The sequence below is a fragment of the Heliangelus exortis genome, chromosome 1, assembly GCF_036169615.1.
Source record: "Heliangelus exortis chromosome 1, bHelExo1.hap1, whole genome shotgun sequence".
NCBI lineage: Eukaryota > Metazoa > Chordata > Aves > Apodiformes > Trochilidae > Heliangelus > Heliangelus exortis.
In genome coordinates this window covers 4,206,107-4,232,592 of record NC_092422.1, presented here as the reverse complement: position 1 = coordinate 4,232,592, position 26,486 = coordinate 4,206,107, and the positions used below count along the sequence as shown (strand labels likewise).

At 43.9% G+C, this 26,486-nt stretch overlaps 1 protein-coding gene across 8 annotated transcripts in view; it reads left to right on the top strand.

The window, feature by feature from the left end:
* TENM4 (teneurin transmembrane protein 4) overlaps positions 1-22,550 on the top strand; it is a 587,599-nt gene extending 565,049 nt beyond the window's left edge. For all 8 annotated transcript variants that reach the window (XM_071729185.1, XM_071729662.1, XM_071729348.1 and 5 more), the window contains 4 exons: positions 3,682-3,978; positions 5,178-6,792; positions 11,042-11,184; positions 20,788-22,550. In XM_071729185.1, the coding sequence (XP_071585286.1) occupies positions 3,682-3,978; positions 5,178-6,792; positions 11,042-11,184; positions 20,788-21,546 (2,814 nt within the window). In that variant the 3' untranslated portion in view covers positions 21,547-22,550. The remainder of the gene's footprint in view (positions 1-3,681; positions 3,979-5,177; positions 6,793-11,041; positions 11,185-20,787) is intronic.
* The last annotated feature ends 3,936 nt before the right edge of the window (positions 22,551-26,486 follow it).

Here is a 26,486-nt window from a genome sequence, read left to right as displayed (position 1 = left end):
TGCCATATGTGAGTAAATCACTACTATTCCTCTCCCCCTCATCCTGCTGCTCACATGAGACAGCAGCAAAGATAGGATGTTCCATGGAGAAAGAGGATGCCCAGAGAGGCTGCAGCATTGCTCCATGAAGCTCTTTGAGATAAGGAGAACAGGACTGAACCTCTGGAAAAGAGGGAGTTCCCCTGAAACCAGCCTCCTTTCTGCTGCCATCACATGAATCTACATTTTATGAGTTGTTGGCCCTTCCTCCCAGGGATACAGAGTGTTCTTGGGGCCTGATGCCCTGCTGCCATGTGCTCAACCAGCTTCCAGCATGGTGAGGAGAGCATCACATCTACCTCCTTGACCCTCCTTAGGAAATAATACAATGCAAAAGTTTGATAACTGCAGAGCTAAGGCACAGGGCAGGGAATTCTGCATGAGTGAAGGGAAAAGGGTCAACCCTGATGCCTTTTCCCCAGTCCCATCAATGCTGACCTGGTTCTGTGCTTGGCCAGGCTGCAGTAAAGCAGAACAATTATGTTTAAGCTGCCCCTTTCCCTTCTCCTGTCCCACACACCCCATGGTGAGGCCATACCTCAAATCCTATGTTTAGTTTTGGGCCCCTAACAACAAGAAGGACATTGAGGTGTTGGAGCAAGTCCAGAGAAGGGCAGGAAAGGTGGTGAAATCTGGAGCACAAGCCCTGTGAGGAGCAGCTGAGGGAACTGGAGGTGTTTAGCCTGGAGAAAATAAGGCTGAAACCCAGCACTGATCCTTGGGGGACTCCACTAGTTACAGGTCTCCAGCTGGACTTTTTGGGCTCTATTGTGTAGCCAGTTCTTAATCCATCTCACTGTGGATTCTTCTATCCCACATTTCCTGAGCTTGATCACGAGGATATTATGGGAGACTGTGTCAAAAACCTTGCTGTGGTCAAGGTACACTACACCCACTGCTCTCCCTGGTGTGTTGACTGATGAGAAAAGTCCCACATTGTCTCTACAATTTCTACAAGGTGTTGAGGTCTGGATATGGCCACCCCACTTGGCTGGGGAAATTGCTTTCTAGTTGCTCACTTATCACATGGATGCTGTTGGCTTCTGGAGTTCTCATTGCAGCAGTATTTTTTAGCCCTCTTCCGCTGAAGGTTGCCAGGCTGCTTCCATGAGAAATGTTCCCCTTTGTCTGCTCTTGTCCTCCCAGGGAGATCAATGCATGTTGTTTAATTACAATTTAGACTAAAGCTCCATAGGAAGCCTTGGAGAAATCAGATGTGGTGGTGGCATGTTTATGCTTTTGCTTTTCCAGAGCAAGCAAAGGCATTGAACACAGTACTGTGCCACATGAGTCTGGGGTTAAATTTAGTCTCTCACACATTACAGAGGAGATGTCAAAAACACAGTGAATTTAAATTTACCCTGTCTTGATTCTCTGCTGATCACAAGCCTTGTCAAGTGCTCTGAGGGTCAAAAGCTTTTTGCAGGAGCTTTTCAAATGGTGGTCCATGATATGGACTCCTGGATGTAGGATGGAACCTTATTTAGCTGCTCACCATAAAATAGCATTGTTGGGCTGAATCCTGCAGCCCTGTCAGTCCTTCTGCAGAAAATTCACTTCTGTTCAAGCTGTGCCCTTGGACAAGGATGAGAAAAGATTTAGGCTCTGTTTGGAGGCTTTCAAGTAGGATAGGATTCACTTTTACCCATCATCTTGAGGGGTGGTGGTTGGCTCTGCAGCACTTGGCTAACAGAAGAGAGATTGCACCCAGAGAGCAGGAGAAAACAAATCATAAAATAAAAAAATAAATAATTAAACCAACTAACTAAATAAATAAATCATGAAAAGGGAGATTTGTTCCAACCAGTCTCCCCGAAATTGCTTGCCAGAGCATGTATAGGGTGGAATGACTTAGGGCACCAGTCATGGGATGCAGAAATTTGGACTGAGTTTAAGAGCTCTTCTGGGACCTGTTATTTGGTCCTTCCAGCAGGGTAAAAGGCAGTGCTGCTGGCATAGGGATCAGGGAGGCCAATTCCAGCCTGGATTACTGTCCCAGCCCTGGAAGAGCTCTTTCCATCTCTCTTGGCAGAGACCAGGAGCAGAAGAAGCTGCAGCTGCTGGGCTGGAGCCTCTCTGTGAATAGCTGGAAGGCAGAGATGCTGTTCCATCCTCCTTTCTTTGCTGGGTTGTTTTTTGTTTTGTTTTTTTTTGCTAGCAATTGCCACTTCTGTTTATTTATAGCAGCCAGCACCTATGAGATACCAGATTGCTCTGTCAGTTACATGTGTTCATCTGCACTTAGTGCTTTGATTACTTTTTAATTATTTCCCAGCTTGCCTGTTACAGTGAGCTCTTGGCTGATTTCCTTTCTCCCATTGCCCATTTAGGTCCTAATTTATGCATATTTAAATGGAGCATTATCTACCTTTCTTCAGGTCCTACCCATGTTTTGCCATTGTCACTCATAAGCTGAAAATAATTTTTGCACTTCCCTCCTCTTACACCATTTTCACACTTACGTCATGGTACCAATTCCTTGACTCTCAGCTCACACTCTCAGCACACTCTCAGCTCACTTCTATGTTTCCTCAGCAGTGCTTTTGCTTCTTTCATCCCCAGCTCCTGAGGTGTCTTCTTTTGACTTCTGATCTTGCAGGGTCCCAGCTCTCTTTTTTCAGCTCACATCATCTGCCCACACAGCACAAAAGCCCTGCAGAGGTCCTGCCTTTCCCTCTCACTGTTTGTAACTGGGGCTGAAGAACACCTTCTCCATTGCCTCTCCTTTCTTCTTCTCTCCTTTCTTCCACATTCCTCAAAATACAGCAGGAATTCAATCATCCACCATGGCCAAGATCAAAACCGGACCAGGGCTGAGAACAGTGCTCAGGTCAGGGTCTCAGCTTGACCCAGGGCTGGCTAAAGCAGGGCAGGAACTGCAAACCAAGTCAGCTGTTTGGAGTTTTAAATTCATCCCAGAAGAATCTGCACCTTTCTAGAAAAGAGGGATTCACCAACTGAAAGTGGTTTGAAAGTGGTGGGATGGAGATGGAGCTGTCTTCACCAGCTCCATTCTGGGCATGTGGGTTTTTCATCCTTTCTGGGTACTTTGCTGCTGTGGTGATGTGGCTTTCTAAGTCTCCTCGCACACAGGACTAAACATGGGTTATATTATCAACTCCTTTTTGTACTGCTGTGCTCTACAATCCCTGAATCAAAGTGTATTCCTGCTCCTAGCTTTGAAGTAGATACCTTTGATCTTTGCAAGTGCAGAGGCAGTGGAGGTAACAGGAGTGTAATTATGCAACACTGTATAACCCCAGGACAATGAAGTTGAAACTCCAGGTCTCACAAAAAAGTTCCTGCACTCTGTAACATCTGCAGTGGTCAAGGCCTCCATATTTCATCTCAGGGGAAAGGCTTAACCTCCAGTGCCTGCAGTATCTTCAGTAAACTCAGAGAAAAATTCTTTTGCTGTGATGGTTTTTCAAAAGTACCCTGGTTTTCTGCCTCTCTCCTCACTTCTTCTTCAACAGATGAAATGTCAGGACAACTCTTTGCTTTGAAAATTGCCTCTTATCCAGAGGCAATGAAGAGCTGGATACTCCCCAGTGTGGTCTAAAGAGATGTTTGGTGAAACAAGGCTCATCTTTGTCACTCAAACTCTTTCCAGCTTCCTAATTCTCCATCTCTTTCCTGTAGGTTCACAACAGGAACCTGCTGTCCCTCGACTTCGATCGGGTGACAAGGACAGAAAAAATCTACGATGACCACCGCAAGTTCACCCTCCGCATCCTCTATGACCAGGCAGGGAGACCCAGTCTCTGGTCACCCAGCAGCAGACTGAACGGGGTCAATGTCACCTATTCCCCAGGAGGACACATTGCAGGGATTCAGAGGGGAACAATGTCAGAAAGGATGGAGTACGATCAGTCTGGCAGAATAACATCCAGGATCTTTGCTGATGGCAAGTCATGGAGCTACACTTACTTGGAGAAGGTAAGAATCCTCCTGTCCCTCAGAAATGGTGCATTTGGGGCAAATGAACTTTATTGCTGTGACTTCAGCCCCTTCACACCAGCTGATTTTTGTTCTAATACTTCTCTTCTGCCTATACTGAAGTGCACAGAGTAACTTTGATTCCAGACCACCAAAGAGCAGTTGAAAAGAGGCTGAGAAGTTTCTTCTCAGTCAACTGAGAGCATTTCTTGATGCTGTCAAGCTTTGGTGTTTGACTTCTTAGGCATAAAATTCCTTTTGATGAGCTAGCTGCAATATAAAATACCTTCAGGTAAAGTCAGAGGAGTGAGCAGGGGGAATTTCCAGATGGATTTTCCATGTGAAAAAACACAGACAGGCTGATATGCCTTCTTCAAGTGGTCCATTCCTACTTCTAGGAGACAAATGTAACAAAAAGTGCAGGGCACAAATCCACCTGAGCTGTTATAGCCCACTTGGCAATGTTTGCTATAGTCTGCCCTCTGTAGACTGGCATGGGACTTAAATTCTTCCAGGTATAACCATTCATCATTACACTGCCTGGTGTCCTAGAGATTCATAAGGTGCATGACACGGGCTGGATTTTTTTATTGCTGTGTTTTTTCTAGAGACTCTTCCTACAACGGTTTAAGAAAACTACAGTAACAGCTTTTTTTAAAAAAAATAAATAAAATTATTGACTTGTCCTTTGTATTATACAATCTGTGTGGATTGTTCATTACATACAAAAAAAATCCCAGAACAAATAAACACGCAGGCAGGAGCTTGCAGTAAGAGAGTAATAGAAGATACAAAGGCACAATGAATTACTTGTGTATTGGAAGATGTCAGGGGGTATTTTTTCAAGCACTGTTTCAGTAGCTCCACCAATTTTATTTATTAGTCTGTAAAAGCTATTGGCACGGGGAATTTGGGTAGAGACAGCTACCTAGAGGGCATTGATTCAAACAACTGAGCATTCTAAACTTAGAACTTCCTCACTGCAGTAACTGCTTCTTCCTCTGACCCACTCCTGCTTGGAGGTACTCGATTGGCTGTGCAGCTGCATACCCCTCACTGTTTATCCCTATGGGTCCAGAGATCCATCTCACTTACCCTGCTTTTTGCATTGGAGAGTCTTGCAGGTTTTGTGAGAGCTGAGTGTAATTTTGCCTGAAAACCGGGAATATAATCCCATTTTTTTTCTCCTTCTCATCCAGTCCATGGTACTGCTCCTTCACAGCCAGAGACAGTACATCTTTGAGTTTGATAAGAATGACAGATTGTCATCAGTCACCATGCCCAATGTTGCCCGCCAGACTTTGGAAACCATTCGTTCCGTCGGGTACTACAGGAACATCTATCGGCCACCAGAAGGCAACGCCTCAGTAATTCAGGATTTCACAGAGGACGAGCAGCTCCTCCACACTTTGTACTTGGGGACAGGGAGACGTGTCATCTACAAGTATGGAAAGTTGTCCAAGTTGTCCGAGATGCTCTACGACACCACAAAGATCAGTTTCACCTACGATGAAACGGCCGGCATGCTGAAGACAATCAACTTGCAGAATGAAGGCTTCACATGTACCATAAGGTACAGGCAGATAGGACCCCTCATTGACAGACAGATTTTTCGCTTCACCGAGGAAGGGATGGTGAATGCACGTTTTGACTATAATTATGACAACAGCTTTCGGGTGACCAGCATGCAAGCAGTCATCAACGAGACACCTCTACCCATTGATCTCTACAGGTATGATGATGTGTCAGGCAAAACTGAGCAATTTGGTAAATTCGGAGTCATTTACTACGATATCAACCAGATTATCACCACTGCTGTCATGACTCACACTAAACATTTTGATGCCTACGGGAGGATGAAGGAGGTCCAGTATGAGATATTCCGGTCGCTGATGTACTGGATGACTGTGCAGTATGACAACATGGGGAGGGTGGTGAAGAAAGAGCTGAAGGTTGGTCCTTATGCAAACACCACTAGGTACTCCTATGAGTATGATGCTGATGGCCAGCTGCAGACAGTGTCTATCAATGACAAACCCCTCTGGCGTTACAGCTACGACCTAAATGGAAACCTCCATTTGTTGAGTCCAGGGAACAGTGCCCGCCTTACACCACTCAGGTATGACCTCAGGGATAGGATCACTAGACTGGGGGATGTGCAGTACAAAATGGATGAAGATGGCTTCCTGAAGCAAAGAGGCAATGATATTTTTGAGTACAGCTCAGCTGGCCTGCTCATCAAAGCCTACAATAAAGCTAGTGGGTGGAGTGTGAAATATCGCTATGATGGCCTAGGAAGGAGAGTCTCCAGCAAAACCAGCCATGGCCATCATTTGCAGTTCTTCTATGCAGACCTGACCAACCCAACCAAGGTCACCCATTTATACAACCACTCAAGCTCTGAGATCACCTCCCTCTACTATGACCTCCAAGGCCACCTCTTTGCAATGGAGCTCAGCAGTGGTGACGAGTTCTACATCGCCTGTGATAACATTGGCACTCCTTTGGCTGTCTTCAGTGGGACTGGCTTAATGATTAAGCAGATACTGTACACAGCATATGGGGAGATCTACATGGACACCAATCCCAACTTCCAGATCATCATTGGCTACCATGGGGGACTTTATGACCCCCTAACAAAGCTTATCCACATGGGACGGAGAGACTATGATGTGCTGGCTGGTCGGTGGACAAGTCCAGACCATGATATGTGGAAGCATCTTAGTAGCAATAACATAATGCCTTTCAACCTGTATATGTTCAAGAACAACAATCCCATTAGCAACTCTCAGGATATCAAATGTTACATGACAGGTAAGACATTTAAATTAATTATCATGTTCACAAGTTTGTCATCACTGAATAGGTTTTTTTTCTCTCTCAATATGCTGGTCACCAAGGTTTTCTAGTATTTAATATAATACATAGACACAAGCTTTTCCTTGCCAATTGATCCCTGAGTCCAGGGCATGTTTAATTTATTAGCATAGATAGAGATAGTAATTCCCAAACCTGTTTTCTTTTCTCCTCCTTGGTGTTTCTTTTCATTCTGCTTCCAGTTCTTTGTTCCCTCAGATATCCCAGGTATAACTAGCAATTAATGTCCTGATAACCTTTCTCTCTGTAGAGGGACTGCATTGTTTACACAGTGTTACTCAGAGATTTATATGCTAAACAAATGACATGTAAATTTGTTTTATCAGGATGGCAACAATGAATTAAACCTTTTATTGCACTCAGACATTTCAGAGGACACTACAGCAACCATGTAGTTCAAAGTTAATCTGCCCAACAGAATTAACAGTTTCAACTAAAAGTCAATAAAAGCAGACATGTTAGATTTAAAGGCCAGATTTTAGGGCATACCTACCCCACAGCTTAAATTAACCTCTGAAATGCTTCCTCTGGGATTTTGTAAAGCAGCACTAACATGAGCTTTCTGTATATTTTTTATTCAGAATATGATTTGGTAGGTTAAATGTCCTTCCTATATACATACTTTGGGCAATACTGGTAGTAAAATTCAAGAGGACTCTTTTGGTGGGACTCTTTCTATATACTTCCCATCAGAAAACACAATCACAAATCAAATGGACATGCTGCTTAAGGAGATATTTTTAATTTTTAAATGCTCCTGCTGCATGTATCACAATTTTCCTGTATGCGGTGGTATTTGCATTCCCCTAAATTATGGGATTGGCTTAAAAACAAAAAATGTTACAAAATAAAAGTCCAGGGGTTTTCTACTCCACTTGTCATTCTGGTCATAAGGATTCATACTTTCAGGTTCTTCTGCAGTATTAGATTTTCTTTTTTTTTCATGAAAAAGCTGTTTCCTCCAGAGCTGAGATGATGCCGTGAGGGAAGTAAATTATGCCAAAAGTTGCAGACTAAGATCCTGTGTGTTGGCCTCACTCAGATAATTAAGGCTAGCAGGGAATACTCCAAGTTAACTTTTCCTATCAGAAAATGCTCATTTGTCAAAACTGAATTTGTTTATGGGAGAGGGTTGAGCTTGAGAGATTTCTCAGCAGAAATGCTGTAAACAGCTCTGAAAATTGTCTAAATGACAAATCCAAAAAAGCCTGTGTGAAAAATTCCTTTCTAGTTTTCAGCCTTTTCAAGTTAAGTGTAAAATAATAATTGAAAAATGGAATGGAAAAATTCAGGCATCAAAACCAAAATGGAGGATCTTCATTGGAAATTGTTCTCTTGAGTTGCTCTAGTTTTTGAAAAAAATGCTTCATGACAGATTTTTCATTTTCCTGTTCAAGTAGAGACAGGACAAAATTTCCAATCCAGTCTTGGAACAGGTGAACAACTTCCCACCCAGCTCTGGTGATCACATCAAGATGTCCAAATCTGATACTTTAATATTTTATATGCACCAAACAACTGTTTCCATGGTCATGAAGGTTCTATTTTCAGTCTTTCAAGCATACAGATCCCAAATACATTGTTAAAATATCTCCTCTCACAGTGGATGGAAAAAGCAGATCACCTTATGGGATGGGATGCAAGGCTGTGGCTCTGACATTTCTTTCTGCTGAAGCTTTCAGGGATCTGGTGGGCAGGACCTGTGATGAGCTTTTCCTTCTCATCACAACCAAACCTTCCCAGATTCAGGCACAGGGAACCATTCTTTGTCTCTCCCTGTCCACCCAAGGACCCCCTGTCCTTAGGGAAGCTCAGCACCCAGGACATGAGCAAGTGGCACACACTTTGATCTGCAACCATGAGGTTTCTGAGCTCATGGGTACAAGTTGGAGGTGGGAAGGAGAAGCAGGTATTTACTTTTCAAGAAGGCCATTGCTAAATATGAATATTTTAGCAATTGTACACTTCATGGCACAGGGCTTTGCTGCCAGCTTCAGCTAGCCTGATGGATTGAAGTGACATTTCCATTACATGTGTCTGCATTAAGCACTCTTTTTCTTTGCCTTCAAATGAATTTACTGTGAAATGTGTTGGCAGGGTTACTGTAGCTGAAAAAAACCTCTGTGACGTGAAATGTACTTTTCTGACAAAAAAGTTGTCACTGCCTCTTGGCAAATTAATATTTTCCCCTCTGTTTTCTCACCTCCACACCTTCCTCCCATGCTTTTTGGGTGTTTGGTTTTGGGGAGTTTTTGCTCTGAGTATTCCTCTTCCCAAAAAGAACAAAATTCTGTTTGCAAATGTTTTGAAAGTCAGTTTCCTGAGAAGTAACAAAAAAGCCTGTCTTCAGGCTTTCCAGGCATATTACATATTTTTCTGTAGTTCAGCATCCCTGCTCTGTATCCTTTTTAACATTTCTGAAGTGCTTGGAAAGTGGTTCCTGCACTGATGCCGACCTTCACTGTTTTACTTTGTTCTTCTGACCACCTGGTCCACAATATGTACATCAAAGGTCTTTATTTCACATGAGAAGAATTTGCAAGCAGTCTGGCTTAGAGTTAAGCAAAAAAAAATAATCAAACGAGCCTTTTAATTTCTTCCCTCCCTCCAACCTCTCTGTTTCAAAGGCACTCCAGAAACAATCTGTACATTGAGTGAACAGAAGTGTTTTTATTACAGAAATCCTCCCCCTTCCACATGGATTGTCACAAGGGCTTATTGGACATCTGCCCAATCTCAACATTTTGGCCTGTAAGAAAACAATCAACAGATAGTGTGTTTGTTTGGCTCCTGGTTCTCCAGTCATCTGAAGAGCCTTATTTGCTGCTTGCATCCATAATTTCTTTTCCGACCAACTCATTTAAGCTCGTGAGGAAGAGAGGGGAGAAAACATTCAAAAAAACATATTTAATTCATTAAAATGGTCCCTTTACAGACAGTTTTAACAATGCTTATTGAGTTTAGCAAAACGAACTGCACATCCATTTTGAGGCAATCACCAGCACACACCCCTTTACCTCCAAAACCACTTAAGCCCCTGGGAGCTGATACTAGTCAAGCTTTACCTTCATATGTTTCTTTTTCTTGCAATTGCTGCTGGTGTGCCAAATACATCCCATATTTCTTGGGGACTGTAGCAACTGTGTCCATCTGTAGAGTTCAGTGAAGGCAAACGAGGTAAGACCATCAAATTCTCAGAAGTTAAGCAGGGAAGTGATGCTGACTCCAAGCAGATCTCAGAGTTATCCCACCTCACCAGTATTTCCTCCACCCAAAAATCTGAGAAGACTTAGTAGTCTACTGTCAAGTGAATGGAGGAATGACCCAAATCTCTTGGTTCTGTCACGTCCCCTTTAGTGCCAGTGGTCCTCCTTTTGCATAGGACAACAGTTTATTGCTTTTAGCCAGCAATTTTCTCACTGTCCTTGGATTTTTTTTTCTAAGGGACTTGTGAAAAGTATCCAAGTGATGTAGTCTTGTTCAAACACAAGACTCCCACTGCTACTACAGCTTTTAAATGTCACTATAAAAGATGACATGTGGCTTTACACTGTTTTAGTACTTAAAATATACCTTCTTATGAAAAAGGCCAAGAAACTCAGGACAGAGGTGAAATTGCCATGGAACAAGCAGAGGATATGCCTCTTCTATGTTCACCTGCTAAATGACCATGTTGTTTGTGCTGGATATCCTGGTATTCTGGCTCACATAGCTCTAAAATTTAGACTGCAGACCCTTTGAGAGGCATCAGGAAGAGAAGTACTGTGGCTGAGGTGTTCAGAGATGATGGTAGGATGTTCAGAGGGTGGTAGAGCATTCACCTGGTGCCTCTCAGCCTACATTAATGTAATGTTGTTCCTGTATTTCTCCTGCAAAACTTAGAGCAGAGTCTGGTGGCTGCTTACGTAGGACAGACATGCAGTTGGCTTTGGTCACTGCCAAAGTTTCTGTTTCAGAGCTGGAAAAGTGCAGACTTGGATTGTGGTTGGAGGCACAAAAGCCCAGCCTTGGCACGTTGGTTCTTTCAAGGACCATTAATATTTGAGCTCTTCACACAAAGTAGATTCTCACCATTCTGGCCAGACTGTGACAGTGCCAGGCATCAGAGTCCTCCTCTATGCCATTCTCCTGAGCAATCCTGCTTGAGAGATCAGATAATCTGATTTATGCTTTTCTTCCCTTCCAGATGTCAACAGCTGGCTGCTGACCTTCGGGTTCCAACTACACAACGTCATCCCTGGCTACCCCAAGCCAGACATGGATGCCATGGAGCCATCCTATGAGCTGATCCACACGCAGATGAAAACACAAGAATGGGACAATAGCAAGGTGATCATTGCATCTCCATTTCTACATCACACACTGATCAGCACACTGTATTGTTGTAATATTTATTAAAAATGCCTCTGTCAGCATGTTATCCCGGATATATTGACAGATTAAGAGTAAGTCAATCTCTATTATACTAATGAGATTTGGCTGAAGAATCACATCTTATGTTCCTTACTTCCATGGTGCTTTTTCCTGTGATGTTTTCTGGTGGTTGCTCCAGAAATGGTATGTTGCTGTTTCTTTCTCCCACAAGAGGCCATCTTACCATGTGTTGCAGGCTATGTTCATGGCCTTTGCACCAAAGATTCATGGAACTGAAAAAAAAAGTTTGATACTGAATCATTTTCAACCAAATTTTTCTCTAGAAATTTATTCAGTCTTGTTTGAAATATTCTAAACAACAAGTACTGATACTTCACTAGGAAACAGTTCTGTTTTACAGAAGGTTTCACCAGAAAGAAATCTTAGCTGATGGTTAGCTTTCATCACAATCCACTTTGTTAGCTGGTGGCATGAAATTCAATGATGAAATTAGCAAGAAAATGCTTTTACAGCACAACCATTTCCCCCCTCTCTTCTTGTTGGGAATTACTCAGCTGAAAGATGGAGGCAGAGCTGTTAAAGGTTAACACCGTGGGTCAGAATCAGAGCCCTGGGTTACTCCTGGCCCTACTGCTTCTCACCTCTGTGTCCTTGGAAAAGTCACCTCTCGGGATAGTCACATAGAATCACAGAATGGTTTTTTGGTTGGAAGAGACCTCAAAGATCATCCAGTTCCAACACCCCTTCATGAGCAGGGACACCTCCCACCAGACCAGGTTGCTCCAAGCCCCATCCAGCCTGGGCTGAGATACTTCCAAGGATGGGGAAAATGCAGTTTTTTTGTGCCAGTGTCTCACCACCCTCACAGGAAAGAATTTCTTTTTAATGGCTAATCTAAATCTAGCATCTTTTAGTTGAAGATGTCCCCCTTTGTCCTGTCACTCCATGCCCTTATAAAACGTCTCTCACCAGCATTTCTGTAGCCTTTTTGGGTACTGGAAGGTGCTCTAAGTTCTCCCCACAGCCTTCTCCAGCCTGAACCACCTCAACTCTTCTAAGTCTCTCTGTATAGGAGAGGTGCTTCAGCCCTGTGATCATCCTTGTGAGCCTCCTCTGTCCTCTCTCCAACAGGTCCATGTCCTCCTAGCCTGATTTTAGTCTGGGTTTTTTCTGATCTGTTTAGTCCTAATCCTCTTTAGTCTGAATTCCTGCTTGCTGTTTCTGTGTAGTTGAACATCAGAGGAGCAGTGAGGCACCAGTTTTTGGGGGGAGGTGTAGATATGTTCTTAACATGATAACATTTTATTCCAAGGGTGTGGAATTGATCTCATCTGCCCTTCTAGTCTCTTTATCTCTCAGTTAACTGAAACCTCACTGCCCTGCAGCAAATTCTTCAGGTCCTGTACACACACAAAACCAGGAGGTAAAACACAGTGTCACATTTCCCCAGTTCCCCAGCCACAAGAAGTCTCTCTCAGAGGTCTGAACAAGAGACTGTGGAGTAATACAGGAGTCATGTGTCAGCTCCCTCTTGGTACACAGCATCATAGCTATGGTGAAAACAAGCTCACATGGACCAGCTTCAACTTAAACCAGAGATTTACATTAAGATTTATCCCTTTATAATAGAGGGGACCTTTTGCTTCCATGGTTGAGTTGATGCTTGAAAGCCATTGCACCACAGTGTCTTGGTTGCCTCAGAGACTCCTGTTTCTTCCTTCCTTGGGTTAAATAATAAATTTCTAATAGAGATGATTTCTGCAATGAGAAATATCCTCAGGATTTTTCCTCCTCTCTGATGTGACAATGTCCCCAGGTGAAGCTGCACAGGACAAAGCAAACAGGGATGGCTCATTCAGAAACCACACAAAAGTTTTTCTCTAAATTGTTTTGTGCCCTAGATAAAAGCTCTCACAGAAGCACAACAGAAATTATTATTATTGGTGGTCTTCTTATTATTGTATCATTATTTTTTCATTAGCTCATTATTAGTAGTATGACACTTATTGAATAGCCAAGTAACTTGAGTGACAGCTTGAGATGAAGACTGACACTTGCTCATACCAGAAGCTGAGGTGGAAATAAAACCAAGGAATCCTCCTCATCACCCATTTTAGTTGGGTCTGCCTGAGTGAGCAATAGAAGAATGTAAAATCTCCATGTTTTAAGGCAAAATTCTGTGATGAGGAGCATGTAGGGACCTGCTTGGTAAAAGAGGGCTTCATGGAGCCACCCTGCTTCCAGATGAGTTACTTTGCACTCTCAGTGTTGAAAGTGTCATTTTACCACTGCAGATTGTTTTGGGTTCTTCCCCTGTGTTATGACAGCAACAAAACATGAGCATTTTTATTCCAGTCTGCAGTTGCAGGATCGTGCTGTGATAGCAAGTGGTTCTCAAATGCTGCAGAGCAAGATTCCCTTCCTATCTGTCACATCCAGCATATTGCAGGCATATATTTGCATAAAATAAATTCACTCACATATGATACCTGAACATATGATCCATTTTCCCCTAAGCCTGGCCATACATTCAACACTGATGTTCCACAAGTTGTTCTGTTGGCTCCCAACCCTCCCAGACACAACCCATCCCTCCTTCACATTCTTTGCCTCTGTATTTATTGGTGAAGCATGCAGAAGGCAATATAAACTTCTAAAAATTTCACACAGCAAATGACAGATTAAAATAAAGCAAAATGGAAGCACAGGAAATATTTTCAGAAAATAAAACCAATCAGAATGTGAAATGATCTACTGGAGAGAATGGAAGAAGCTCCACATCTTTTGTCATTTCAAAGTAGCCTGGACAAGGCACTGGACAGTGCCTATCCTGCTTGAAATCCAGGGATGTTCTCTGGATGAGACAGCCCAGCTTTCTCATCTCCAATCCTTGGTTTCTCTGGCTCATGTGTCTCCTTATGACAGACTAAAATAAAATTGACTTAACTCCACTGGTTTTGCTGATCAAAGCTGCAGCCCAGCAGGTTGAGTCAGTTCCTTTAGCAGAGAGGAATGATTAACAGGAGCACAGCAACAAAGAGACAAACTCCACAGAAATGGCTGTTTCATATCTCTTCAGGTTGCATAACCAGAGGGTCCCAGCATCTCCTTCCAAAATACTGTTGGTACTTGCCTTGCAGGGCTGGAAGATGGGAGAGATATTTCTGACTTTAAGCATCCACCAGCTCAGAAACAACTAGCATGCCATAAACTTTGCAGTAACACCCTGCAGCTCCACAGTGACATTTAAAATCCAATACTCTGTTGTGCAGCACTTTCCTCTCCCCCTCCCTACAGCCGTGAGGCTGTCACTAAATTGTTTGTTGAACAAGTTCAGTGTTATTGGCCACCAGGGGACTCTGGGTGACCTCTGGCATATTGTAAAGCTGCTGCACCTGAATCAAATTTCTCTTCTTCTTTTCTTTTTTTTTTTTTTTTCTTTTCTTTCTTCCCTTTTGTCTTGTTGAGCTGTCAAGTAATTGCTGGAGCCAGAATAGCTCTACTCACAGGGAGGGATGTTTTGGAGTAGGCACTTACATCATTAACTACATCATGTTATTAACTACCCTTCTCTCTGTCCCATGAGCACTGTGTCTCCTGAAAAGGTCCTGTTTTCTGCAGTGCCCATTACAGACTGTGCTGGAGGAGCAGCTTTTGATGTCCCTCAGGAAGCAGCATTTTGGAAGCAAGGGATGCTCAGCCAGGGAGTGAGCTGCAGGGCTGTCAGGAAGAACAGCACTGCAGTTCGCTCCCTGGCTGAGCATCCCTTGCTTCCAAAATGCTGCTTCATAAGGGACATCAAGGAGTCTGTTGAGGGACCAGCTCTGCCATTTTCATCATTTATGGAGAGCATCCTCACATAGTGAGGCTTTTGTCCTGGGCCAGGGCCATCTGCAGGCCTGTCCATCAGCCCCTAGTTATGTTTTGCAGAAGTAGTGGCCAGTTTTTTCTGGATCTGATGCAGGGAAGGGAGTTGAAATTTCAGAGACATTAAGCTCTTGAAGTGTTGTGGAAATAGCTCAGCAAGAGGAGAGGAATCATCTTATTTCCTTACAGATGAAAATCTGCTGGATGAGCTCAGCCTCATTATCCCCCTGCAGCTGTGTGCACTGGCAGGGTGGAGGTGGGACCTCTCTAATCCCAAGTGTTAGTTCTTGGGCTTCACTCATTGCTAGCCAATCAGCAGCTGCAGCACTGGTCTTACTGGCCAATCACTCACCTCCATGTTCCTTCTTGCATTCATGGGGGGGAAGTTGTTAAGCAGGAACATTTCCTCTTGATGCATCTGGGCTGGTGGGTAGGTGCTTGCTGATGTGGTTGGGGGATGCTGAGAATTGATGGGGGACAACCCAATGGGGACTCATCTTCAGGTGGAATTGAGGGAAGAGACTGTTTTCTGAAGGATGCAATGTTTGCAGAGAGCTAGGGGGTAAATAAGAAGGATGCAAATAGGGGAGAGCTTATCACTCTTTACAACTCCCTGAAGTTGGAGCAAGGTGGGAGTTGGTCACTTCTCCTAAGTTACAAGTGAAGGAACCAGAGGAAAATGGCCTCAACTTCTGCCAGGGGAAGTTTAGATTGTATATTAGAAAAAAATTCTTCACTGAAAAGTTTTTCATGTAGCACAGGCTGTCTAGTGCAGTGGTGGGGTCACCATCCCTGGTGGGATTTAGAAGATTTGTAGATGTAGTGCTTAGGGACATGGTTTAGTGTTTTTTTGGTAGTTCTAGGTTAACAGTTAGGCTTAATGAGCTTAAAAAATTTTCTGACCAAAATGATTCTCTTATTTTATGGTTCTAATGATGAAGAGTATTTCAGAGAGACAAGTCCTAACTTGGTCCAAGCCTTTTGGAAGTGGCTTTCTGTGTTGTAAGCCATTTGGGGGAAGAGAAACACCTACTGTGTATAATGACACAAGGATATAGAGAAACTCAGGAACATGTTCACGTATTTCACATCTTGGATCCTTGGTGGGAAATTAAAACTTTCAGTCTCACACTGGAAGGCAGTATTTAAAAACAACAGATGATGGTATCTGGCTATGGCATTTTGAATCCTCAAAGAGGTGCTGGAAAAAAGCAAGAGGCTATTCAGAGATCTCTGTAATGTGCCATTCCCTTGAGCTCTGCACAGCAGCCAACAAATGATGAAGGTCATTCTCTTCTCTCCATTGGGTTGTTGCTGGATAAAGTGAAATGTCACCTAAGGACATCTGATTAAAAAATACTGTGAGGAAAAAACAAACCCAGCGTATTTGTCACTCACATCTAGCAACAAATATTGAAATAAAATAACTATGAAGCCTCATCTTTCTGCCATAAAGCTGCTTTTATAGATACCTTGGTTTACAGTTGCTAAAAGCAACAGCATTGTTTTTGAGAATACCACATGCCACTGCAGCCTTGGATGGAAATTTTCTGTTTCTCTTTCTTGCCAGTTCATTAATAAGAGTTCTAAGATGAAACAGAAATGGTAATTTCAAAGTCAGGGATACACTGTCTCTTTGAACTGCATGCAATCAGTTTTCCTTCACCCCCTTTATATTCTGAGCAGAGCATACAAGCTCTGCTTTGCCTGAATTTGAGGTTTTTTTTCTTGGATGTGTTTGCTTTTCTTTGGGGAAAAAAAAAAAAAAAAAAAAAAAAAAAAAGTGCTGTCCCCAAATACATTTTTTTATCACAGAAATGCACTCAAAAGGTAATTCTGAAGTCATCCTGGGCTCATTTTCTAGATGACAGAGATCTGTTTAGTTATTATAATAGCTAAGTGGTGATGATGTTCAGCATTTCAGCATTGCACATGTCTGATCTCCTACTTCCCTCCGTGACAAAAGATGAGGAGAGCCCAGAAATCCTGTAGCCAGTCCCCAGTGGAAAACCCCCAGTGGGTGTGATTCTGTTCCTCATGAAGACACCTAAATTTAGGTCCCCACCTGTGAATGTGGTATTCAGGTTTCAATCACAGCCAGCAGATACCTGTAATGAATTCAGTTGCTGGACTCATTTGAGATACTTTAGAGCATCCTGGACCTCCTCATATCTACAGCATGGATTTACCTGCACCATTCTGCAGCAGCAGCTGGTGGCCCAGCAGGGTTCCCTGCACTGCTAAATATTATGTTCAACACCAGCTGTTTGGGTGACCCGTCACTGGAACTCAAAGGACAGCTCAGTCCAGGTGCCAGGGGCTGGGACTGAATTTAAAAGACAACATAGATGTCTTTTTATGTCACATAGAGGTCTCCCTGTGTGCACCCACTGTGTTCTGTCAACCTCTGGGCCATACAGGCAGTGGAGCTCACATGCAGAGCTGACCACTCACCATGCATTCATTTTAGACCAAGTTTTATCACACTCTAGGGTCTGACTGTACAAAGTAAAGACTCAGTTCGTTTACCAGTAGAGGGACTTCTGAAAAAAAAAACAAAAAAACCCCAAAAAAGCTGCATCTGCCCCATCCCTGAAAGTGTTGAAGGTCAGGTTGGCAAGGTGCTACTGCAAAAGGGCAAAGATCTCCCAGGGCAGTTTCTCTGTTTCTCACCACCCTGTGTGGATGCTACAGGGGATTGAGAATCCATTGGAAATCTCAGATCACACTAAACGTGTCTTCATCACCTTGGTGAACTGCAGGAAGCCTTAGCATCTTTTTAATTCCAAGCAAATTATTAGGTATAGATCCCCTGTGAGTGCCTCCAGATTAGGTTGCCCCAGCAAACCAGTGGGTCCCATGTAATTATGTGCCCATGTAATGGACAATTGAAACAGACTTGAGACCAGCACTGACCACAGAAAGCATGAGAAGTGTGTGCATGGAAGTCACAATCACAGACTGATGGGTTTCTTTGCCACCAAAGGCAGTTCCAGCCCCCAAGGTCACAAACTTCCAACCTACAGTAGCTATAAGCAGTGACATAACTGGAGGTCAAGAGGCTCCCAGTCAGGTGTCTCTGGTCAGTCATTTAAGCTCTGGGTTAGACAGCAGGAATAGTGCCAGTAACAGTCCTACAGCTGCATAGGCAACATGAGAAATGCTTTTCCACTAGAGAGGAGGAGATGTCTTAGATGGAGACCAAGAGGATACCACCAAGGCTGTTAACCTGGTATCCTGTGCAGGTTCTTCATAGGAAGTGACAAAACCATTGCTGTGAGATGTTGTAATTCCTTAAACCTCCAAGTCCTGCAGGGCAGGGCAGGTATTGCTTGTTTTCTTTCTAAATGGCATCCAGATGAACAACAGAGCTGTGGAAATTGTATGGTTTTATATAATATCACAGTTAGATCAAGGAAAGGTCCATTATTCATTAACTGCAGAAAAAAAGCCAACAAACAAGCAAATATAAACTAAAATCAGGGTATACTTTTATAATGAGCAATTACTGATTGAGAAACAAAGCTATGGACAGTTTCACTATAAAATGGAAAATTATCTCAGACCAGAAGGTCTTCTGTGCTTCAATGGTTATGCACTGTGGTTGTTTATATGTCACCATCTACATATCCATCACCATGTTTACCAGGACCTGATTTACATCCTTGAGTGGAGGAGCTTGTACTAATCAGTATTTCAACATGAGTAATGAGAAACCCCTTTTCCTATCACTTTGGCAAGTTTTTGAGGTGAGTTGAAAGAGCAACATGATGTGCTTGGGTAGTGGGGAAGGACCACCTAGAGTCAATACATATGAGATGCACCTGAGAAGTTTAAACCTCCCCATTTAAACCTCTCTGCAGAGGACACAGCTAACCAGGGCTGTGCAGTGCACACTTATTTAGCACTGTGCTTCATGGAGCCTAGAAACCTAATTGCTCCATGTCCATCATTGGTGACATCTACATTAATTACCTCCATTTTTTGCATAGTTAGAGCATTTGTGCAGATGGTGGGGGAGCTAGGCTTGGCTTCCTATCAGCCTTTTAATTATATCACTCCCTAGGGGTGCAAGATCTCCCACTGGCAGTATGGGGAGAAATAGAAAGAGCTCTTCCAGAGGTAACTGGTTACTGCTCCAATTACTATGCAGTTAATCAAAATGGGGAAAGTAGGGACTATTCCAGACTTCTTGGCACTTAAAAAAAAAAGTCCGTCCTGAGTTTTAAGTATTTTAATTATTTAGAGCCTAAAACGTGGTCTTGAACGTGTGTACCTCTGCTCCCTTATAGATTTTTCCTTTATAGATCAAAACTGCTTGGAATGTCTGAGTAAACAGCAATCTGAAATCCTTTATTTTATTTCTCTAATTCTTTGAAACCCTTCCCTGGAAACAGCCACCATGGAAAGGGTTTAATTCCCTTCCCTTGCCAAGTCTTAGATGAGAGGTCCAAACTGAAATGCCTGCATCATCTGAATTATCTTGGAATGGATCATGGAATGGTTTGGGTTGGACCTTAAAGATCATCCAGTTCCAACCCCCCTGTGTGGGCAGGGACACCTCACACTGGATCAGGTTGCTCAAGGCCCCATCCATCCTGGCCTTAAACACATCCAGGGAAATGTGAGCCCTTAGTTTGATGGGATGGTCTAAGGCAATATCCTTCATGGATGTTAAAATTCCTGAAAATAATTGGAATGCAGCAAACTTTCCTTTGTAGCTTATTTTTAATCCCGGGTGTCACTACATTATTGAACTGAGCCATTGGCCATGCCAGGAGAGTTTTGTCAGAGCATCCTCCTGCTTCAGTGAAATTTAAGTAAATAATTGTTCATGAAGAGGGGTCTGTAAGAAGCCTGAGCTGTCATGAATTGAGAGCATTTCTAAAGATGTTTTGCAGTAATGAGGAGCTGCTGACTCACTGTGTGCTTGCTCCATTATATGCTAACAGCAAAAGTGACTTTGTATTGTACCTGACTGCAAACGATCCAGGCTGTTCTGTCTCAGCAGTTTTATTTCAGTATAATCCCAAACTCAAGTATCAGGTGCTGCTGGCCTTAGCTCAGGGTTCATTTTAGAGGGTTTGCAGGAAATAGGAGTTGTATTTAGGGCCTTCCTTGAATTTTGAACAACCTGCTTTGGCCAGATGGAAATGAGAAAGAAAGGAAGAAAGGTTATGGCTGCTTTGAGGGTGCAGGGCTTTTCAAGGCAGCACAAGGAGTTGCAAAGTGAAATTAAAATAGAAGAAACTTTTACAAATACTTTCACAGTTTTTCACAGGAAATTTGAAAGCATTTTGTAAAGCACCACGGCCACATAGTTCTCTGTAAATGATTTGTGCAGATGAAGAACACTGAAGGATAAAATAATTGCATGAGCTAAGACAGGTGAAAAAATCTGAACTAGATCCTCACACCACTGAGGCAAAAAAATCCTTTTCTACCTCTACTGCCTTCAACCTGTGACAGTAAATACAGTTCAGGTCATTGAAACAATTAATGTTAGGGAAATAACCTGATAAGACATCTCTTTCCTCACCTGAAAAAAAGGTGATAGGGGCAAAAAAACCTTGAAGCTCCTCATTACATGTGCCCAGGATGTTCTGCTGGTCTCCAGCATGAAAGTAATGCCTTTGGGTCATCGAACTTCTGTTTCTAACCCCCATTTTTCTTCTTTCTCTTCCCACTCAGTCAATTTTGGGGGTCCAGTGCGAAGTACAGAAGCAGCTGAAGGCCTTTGTCACCCTTGAACGCTTTGAACGCATCTACAGCTCCAGCATCGCCGGGTGCCGGCAGGTGAAGAAGAACAAAAACTTTGCCTCTGGAGGCTCCATCTTTGGCAAAGGCGTCAAGTTTGCCATGAAGGACGGGCGGGTGGCCACCGACATCATCAGCGTGGCCAACGAGGACGGCCGGAGGATCGCGGCCATCCTCAACAACGCCCATTACCTGGAAAACTTGCACTTCACCATCGACGGGGTGGACACTCACTATTTCATCAAACAAGGGCCGTCGGAGGGTGACCTGTCCATCTTGGGCCTCAGCGGGGGGAGGAGGACCCTGGAGAACGGCGTGAACGTGACGGTGTCCCAGATCAACACAGTGCTGAGCGGAAGGACTAGACGTTACACCGACATCCAGCTCCAGTACGGCGCGCTCTGTCTGAACACTCGCTACGGGACCACTTTGGACGAGGAGAAAGCCCGTGTCCTGGAGCTGGCCAGACAGCGAGCTGTCACCCAAGCTTGGTCCCGGGAACAGCAGAGACTTCGGGATGGGGAGGAGGGTATTCGCTCGTGGACAGAAGGGGAGAAGCAACAAGTGCTAAACACGGGCCGGGTACAGGGCTACGATGGATATTTTGTCATCTCAGTGGAGCAGTACCCCGAACTCTCAGACAGCGCCAACAACATCCACTTCATGAGACAGAGTGAAATGGGCAGAAGGTGACAGAGAGGGTCGGTGCGGTGACTTCTTGCCAAAGACAGCTACTCTTTTGTGGCCACTTACCTGACTGTGTTGTACTCAATCCTTTTTCTAAACCGAACAAGGCGGGGGGGGAGGAAAATAGAAAGAGAAGGAATAATACGGTTGCACTGTAACTCATGCAACATACTTTTTTTTTTTTCTCCTCTTTAATTTGGCCTTCACGTGTTGGTTTTTTTGCAATGAACAGAAGATATATTTTGCCGAAGTGTGATCACAGTGAAATTTACTGTCTTTCGTCCTTTTTTTTTTTTTTTTGGGTTTTCCCCTCCCCCATTTGTGAGGAATTTGAAGTGCGGAGTCATCAACGTCCGTCCTTAGGTGTTGAAGTGAGAAATGGGTGTCTGTGCTAACTTGTGTCATCCTAACCCCTTCTGATTTTGGGGCAGGGACAGAGAGCCTTCCTCCCAAAACATGGGGAGCTCACGGCGTGCCAGAGGGCTCTTCCCAAGAAGAAAGGAGATGGAAGACAACGCTGATTCCAACGCTCCAAAAAGTGACCGTCCAAATCATGTGCCTCAAAAGAGACTTTACACGTAGTTTTCGTGTTTCACTTGGGACATGAAGTGTTTTTTTGGGGGGCTCCTGCTGAGAGGAAGTAGATTATAGAGGCAAAGGAGCTGATTATATTAACTTGCAAGATGATTCTCTTCCTTCCTGAACTGGAATAAAAAAAGAAAAAAATTCAGTCTTTTTTCATTATGAGAGTAGATAATTTGGTTTTGGTTTTTTGTTTTTTGGTTGTTGATTTTGTTTTGGTTTTTTTGTGCGTGCGCAAATCCTGGTTTTAGTTAAAAAAAAAAAAAAAAAAGAAAATAGCAAAAGCCAAGAAAGGGACTCCTGCTCTATTGAGAAAAGCTAAAATAAATCCTCTCTCATATGTAGAGCTGTTCTATAGGTGGATTTAATGCACCCATGTTGTACATTTGCTAATGGCATAACTTCATTAAATGTATAGTGTTTCAGTACACGAGGCTACGTGTTTAACAGTCCACTGTGCTGTATCTGATAAAACCAGTTAATTTTTTAGGAAACTGATTTGAATTTAAAAGTAGTTATAGTATCCCAGTGACATACCACTGAAAATTAGAGCAAGCCAAACCTTGCTTTTCCTGATTCTGGAGCTTGTATTTATTGGCTGGGAAACACAGTTTTGAGTAGCATGCTGGCAAGTCGTTTATGACTATGGCAGATAAATGTCTCCTGGGGACTTTGGCAGCAGGGATTTTAAAATGTTTAATAAGTAGCAACAGCTTGTGCGTGGTGGGATGAGAAGGAGAATATTGGAATCAACCCCTCTCCCTGTTTCTTACATGAGCTCGAATTAAACAGTGAGCCCAGTTGACTGTTAGCAGTGAAGAAAGGGGAGGTTGAATGGACATGCCCACTACAGAGGGGATCAAGTGCTTTAATAAGAAACTGCTGACAAAGTTACTCAGCATGCTAATGTAATTTGTATTCGCATAACCTCTGTGCTCTGGTATTTGCAAGAGTCCTTGAAATTCAAGGGAGCAAGGAGATGAGCTTCTTAGCATCCTCTTCCCTGCCTGAAACAGCCCTGTGGTAGGACAGGCCCCTCCTGCAGGCAGAGGTCTCACCCCACTTCTTGTTGGAGCTCCAGATGGAGGTGGCCAACCCTGGTCCCAAACAGATGTCTCTCTCAAACTGACACCTGCACCTATCCTGACTCTTTAGCTCTCACTGTGTGTTTCCCTGAGAACATCTCAGTCCTGAGGGTTTGTTGTTGTTTTGGTTTTTTTTTTATGCCATCCCCTTCAGTTTTTTCTTCCTGATTCTGTAGAGAGATAACCCAAGACCTACAAATCCACCCCAAGGCTGTTTCCTTACTTGGAGCCCTCCAACCCAGAGCCAGCCCTCCTGCACTCGTGCCACCACCACCACTGACATCCTCCAACACAGCCTAATACTTATTCCCAAGGCTCCAGCCCCCAGGATAAAGCAGGGGTGTGTTGGGCATGCACACCTCGAGCAGCAAAATGTTGGCAGCCCCAGTGCCATCCCCACAGATGCTGGCTGCCAGCTCCTGCTGCCTTTCCTGCCTGTTCCTGAGTGCTTGCCAGGAGGAAGCTGATGGGATGGAAATTCCCCTGACAGACTGTTCCTCCTTCAGTTCCCAGTCCCTGATACCTTTGGCTGTCTGGCCAGAGCCCCAGGGCTGACCCACATTGAGGCCATCTGCTGGTATGGTCTTGATTTTCTGGTGGACCCTCCTGCTTGCAGCAAGGTTGGTGTTGCTGGTGCTCCTAACCAGTGCTGTTCTTTGAACCACCCCTTGCAGCACAAAACCTCTATTACTTTGGCAGGAAAAAAATTGCAGGCACCTGGACTAGAAAGGATATCGAGCTCCAGAAGAGCCAGCTGAGAGGAGACAGTGGCTGGGCCAGCTCTAGGCTTCAGCAAGGGATCAGTTCCTTCAGTCTGCTAGAGATGGTTAAAAGGCCATGGCATTACCACCTGCATTGATGCTATCAAACTCTTGACAAGCCTGGCTTGCCCTGAGGATGCATTGGTGGGGATTAGAGGCAGCATTAGCCAAACCTGAAGTTGCCACCTACTGAAAGGAAGCAGCACCCTCTGCCCAGGGCTACCCAGCTCCCTCCCCTCCCCATGTCAAATCAAAGACAAATCCCTCTCATCACCTCAACCTTGTGATGACTTTGAGTGTCTAAACCAGCACACATGGAGGAAAAAAAAAAAAAAAAAAAAAGACCTGCAGGAAGCTAAGACAAAATGCATGAACCCTGGGTGAAGACCTGCAGTGCAGAGCTTGATGTGCATCCCATTTACACTGCATCCCTCCGAGCAGCTCTGAAGAGAAGTGATGCTTCTGTATCCATCCCTGTCTGTGCGTTACGATGCTAAGAGGAGTAGTGCAAGAGTACGTGGGCCACCTTTCCATGCAGCCAAGGAAAGGGATTTGAGTGTGAAATATTCCTACTGGAACCCTGCCAGCCTGACATGGCACCTTGACAGCCTTACACAGACTCTTCAGGTTATTACACGAGTTAATGTCTTTGGGGGAGATAACCCATTTTTCAAGAGTCTTACGGTCCCTCTGCACACATGTGGCATGTCCAGACCTGGGAGCCATCCCACTCTGCACCGTGGTCAAAGCAGTTCAGGTTGCCTTTCTCAGCATCCTCAAACAGTGGTAGGATGTGACTGTGCCCAGCTGCCTGTTGGGTCCATGGGAGTTTTCTTCTGGACCTGCACCAAGTGCGGGAACTATGGACATTATGTCAAAAAAAAGGGGGAAAAATATAAATATATATATGTAAAAGTAAATATATGTATGTGTTCCTCTTCTCTTTATCAAAGCCTTTAAAAACCATTCAAAGGGATGGCTGTCTAGTGCTGGGGACAAACCTGCAAAGGCAGCTATTCCATTCCCAAATCCTCAGCCTCCGTGAAAACTTTCCTACATGGCAAAAAAAGAAACAAACATTCCTGAAGCCCTAAATTTCCTCCTTCATTAGTGAAAAATGCTTTTTCTGCCTGTTCTCAATTGTGTTCCTCTGGAAGCTGCAGGAATGGGCTGTGACCACAAAGATTCATGCCTTCCTCTGGGGACTGCACTCTGCCATAAGCTTTTCCACTTGACTAATGGCCCCTTAGCCCCTTCCCAGCCTTTGCATTGCCCCATTTGCTTCCCCACAGGGCTGTGCCAAAGCTGCCTGACCCTTTGTGCTTCCCTCTTTGCTTCTGTAAGGCTTGGAGGTTCTGATTGCAAATCCCAAGCCACTAAGCCCAAGGCCCATTGGTCCAGGTGCTCCTTCAAAGGCCAGTTGAGTGCCAGACCATCTCTGAGGGAAAATGTCACTATGGTCTTGCACACTTTTAGGCTTGACTTTGAGAAGTTATCTTGACTCCCAAAAAGAGAACTCTCTCCTCCACCAAAAGGAGTTTCCCTTCAAAATGCAAAGATGTAGCTTAAAATACTTTGAACCACGGAGCTCCTCTCTAGTCCCAGGGGTGGTGGGAAAGATCAGGATCCAGGCTCACAGTTTGGAGAAGAAAGTACCAAAACGTGATTCTTTTGAAGGAATAACAGTGATGGAACCAACTAGCTGTGGCATCCAGGCATCAGCCAGTGCCATGAGGGCTCTGCAGCTGAGAAATTAATTTCCTTCATGCTCAGCTTAAGGAGAGAGGACCAAGACTGATTCGGCATCATGAGCAAGGCTGCGATGTTTGTTTCCATCGAGCTCTTCATTTTGTTTTGTTTTGTTTCCTTTTCAACTGAAGATTGGAGCTTGGAAAAATCATTAAGCAGCAGTGACCAGAGGGAATCATGCAGCTCATCATATCTTTGTCAGCACAGCTATTGATCAGAGCCATGATGAAAATGGGCCAACAATTCTAAGCAACACCAGGCGAGAGCCAATGAGATGTTGGTTGGTAGGAGCCCTGATGGTTGACGTAGGTTTGAAAGACACAAATGGTTGGGAGCAGTCCCTGAGACACCATTTGCCTGTAACTTAGAACCAGTGAGGGATTTCTGTAACATATCTGTAGTTCTTTTATTGAGTGTAAGGATCGGCGTGAGATTCTGTTCAGTCACAGGCAGCATAACCAGAATACATCAAAATTGTTAAAAATAAATAAATTTTTTAAAATTCTAATAAAGTACTTTATCAGCTGTGACTTGTGTCACCGTGGTAGATGGCAGCCCAAACCATTATGCAAAGACAAGGCTTTTAATGTGTAATTTTTGAATTGTGTGTTACCATTTCCATCCAGGGCCCCTCTCTTATTTAGGGCACAGCAATCTGGTTTGATTCAATCTCTGCCTAATTGAAACCAGGGATAGGGATCTCAGTTAATCATATGGCCACTTTTTAAACAGGGAGGAGAAATAAGAGCCTATCACATTAATAATGGAG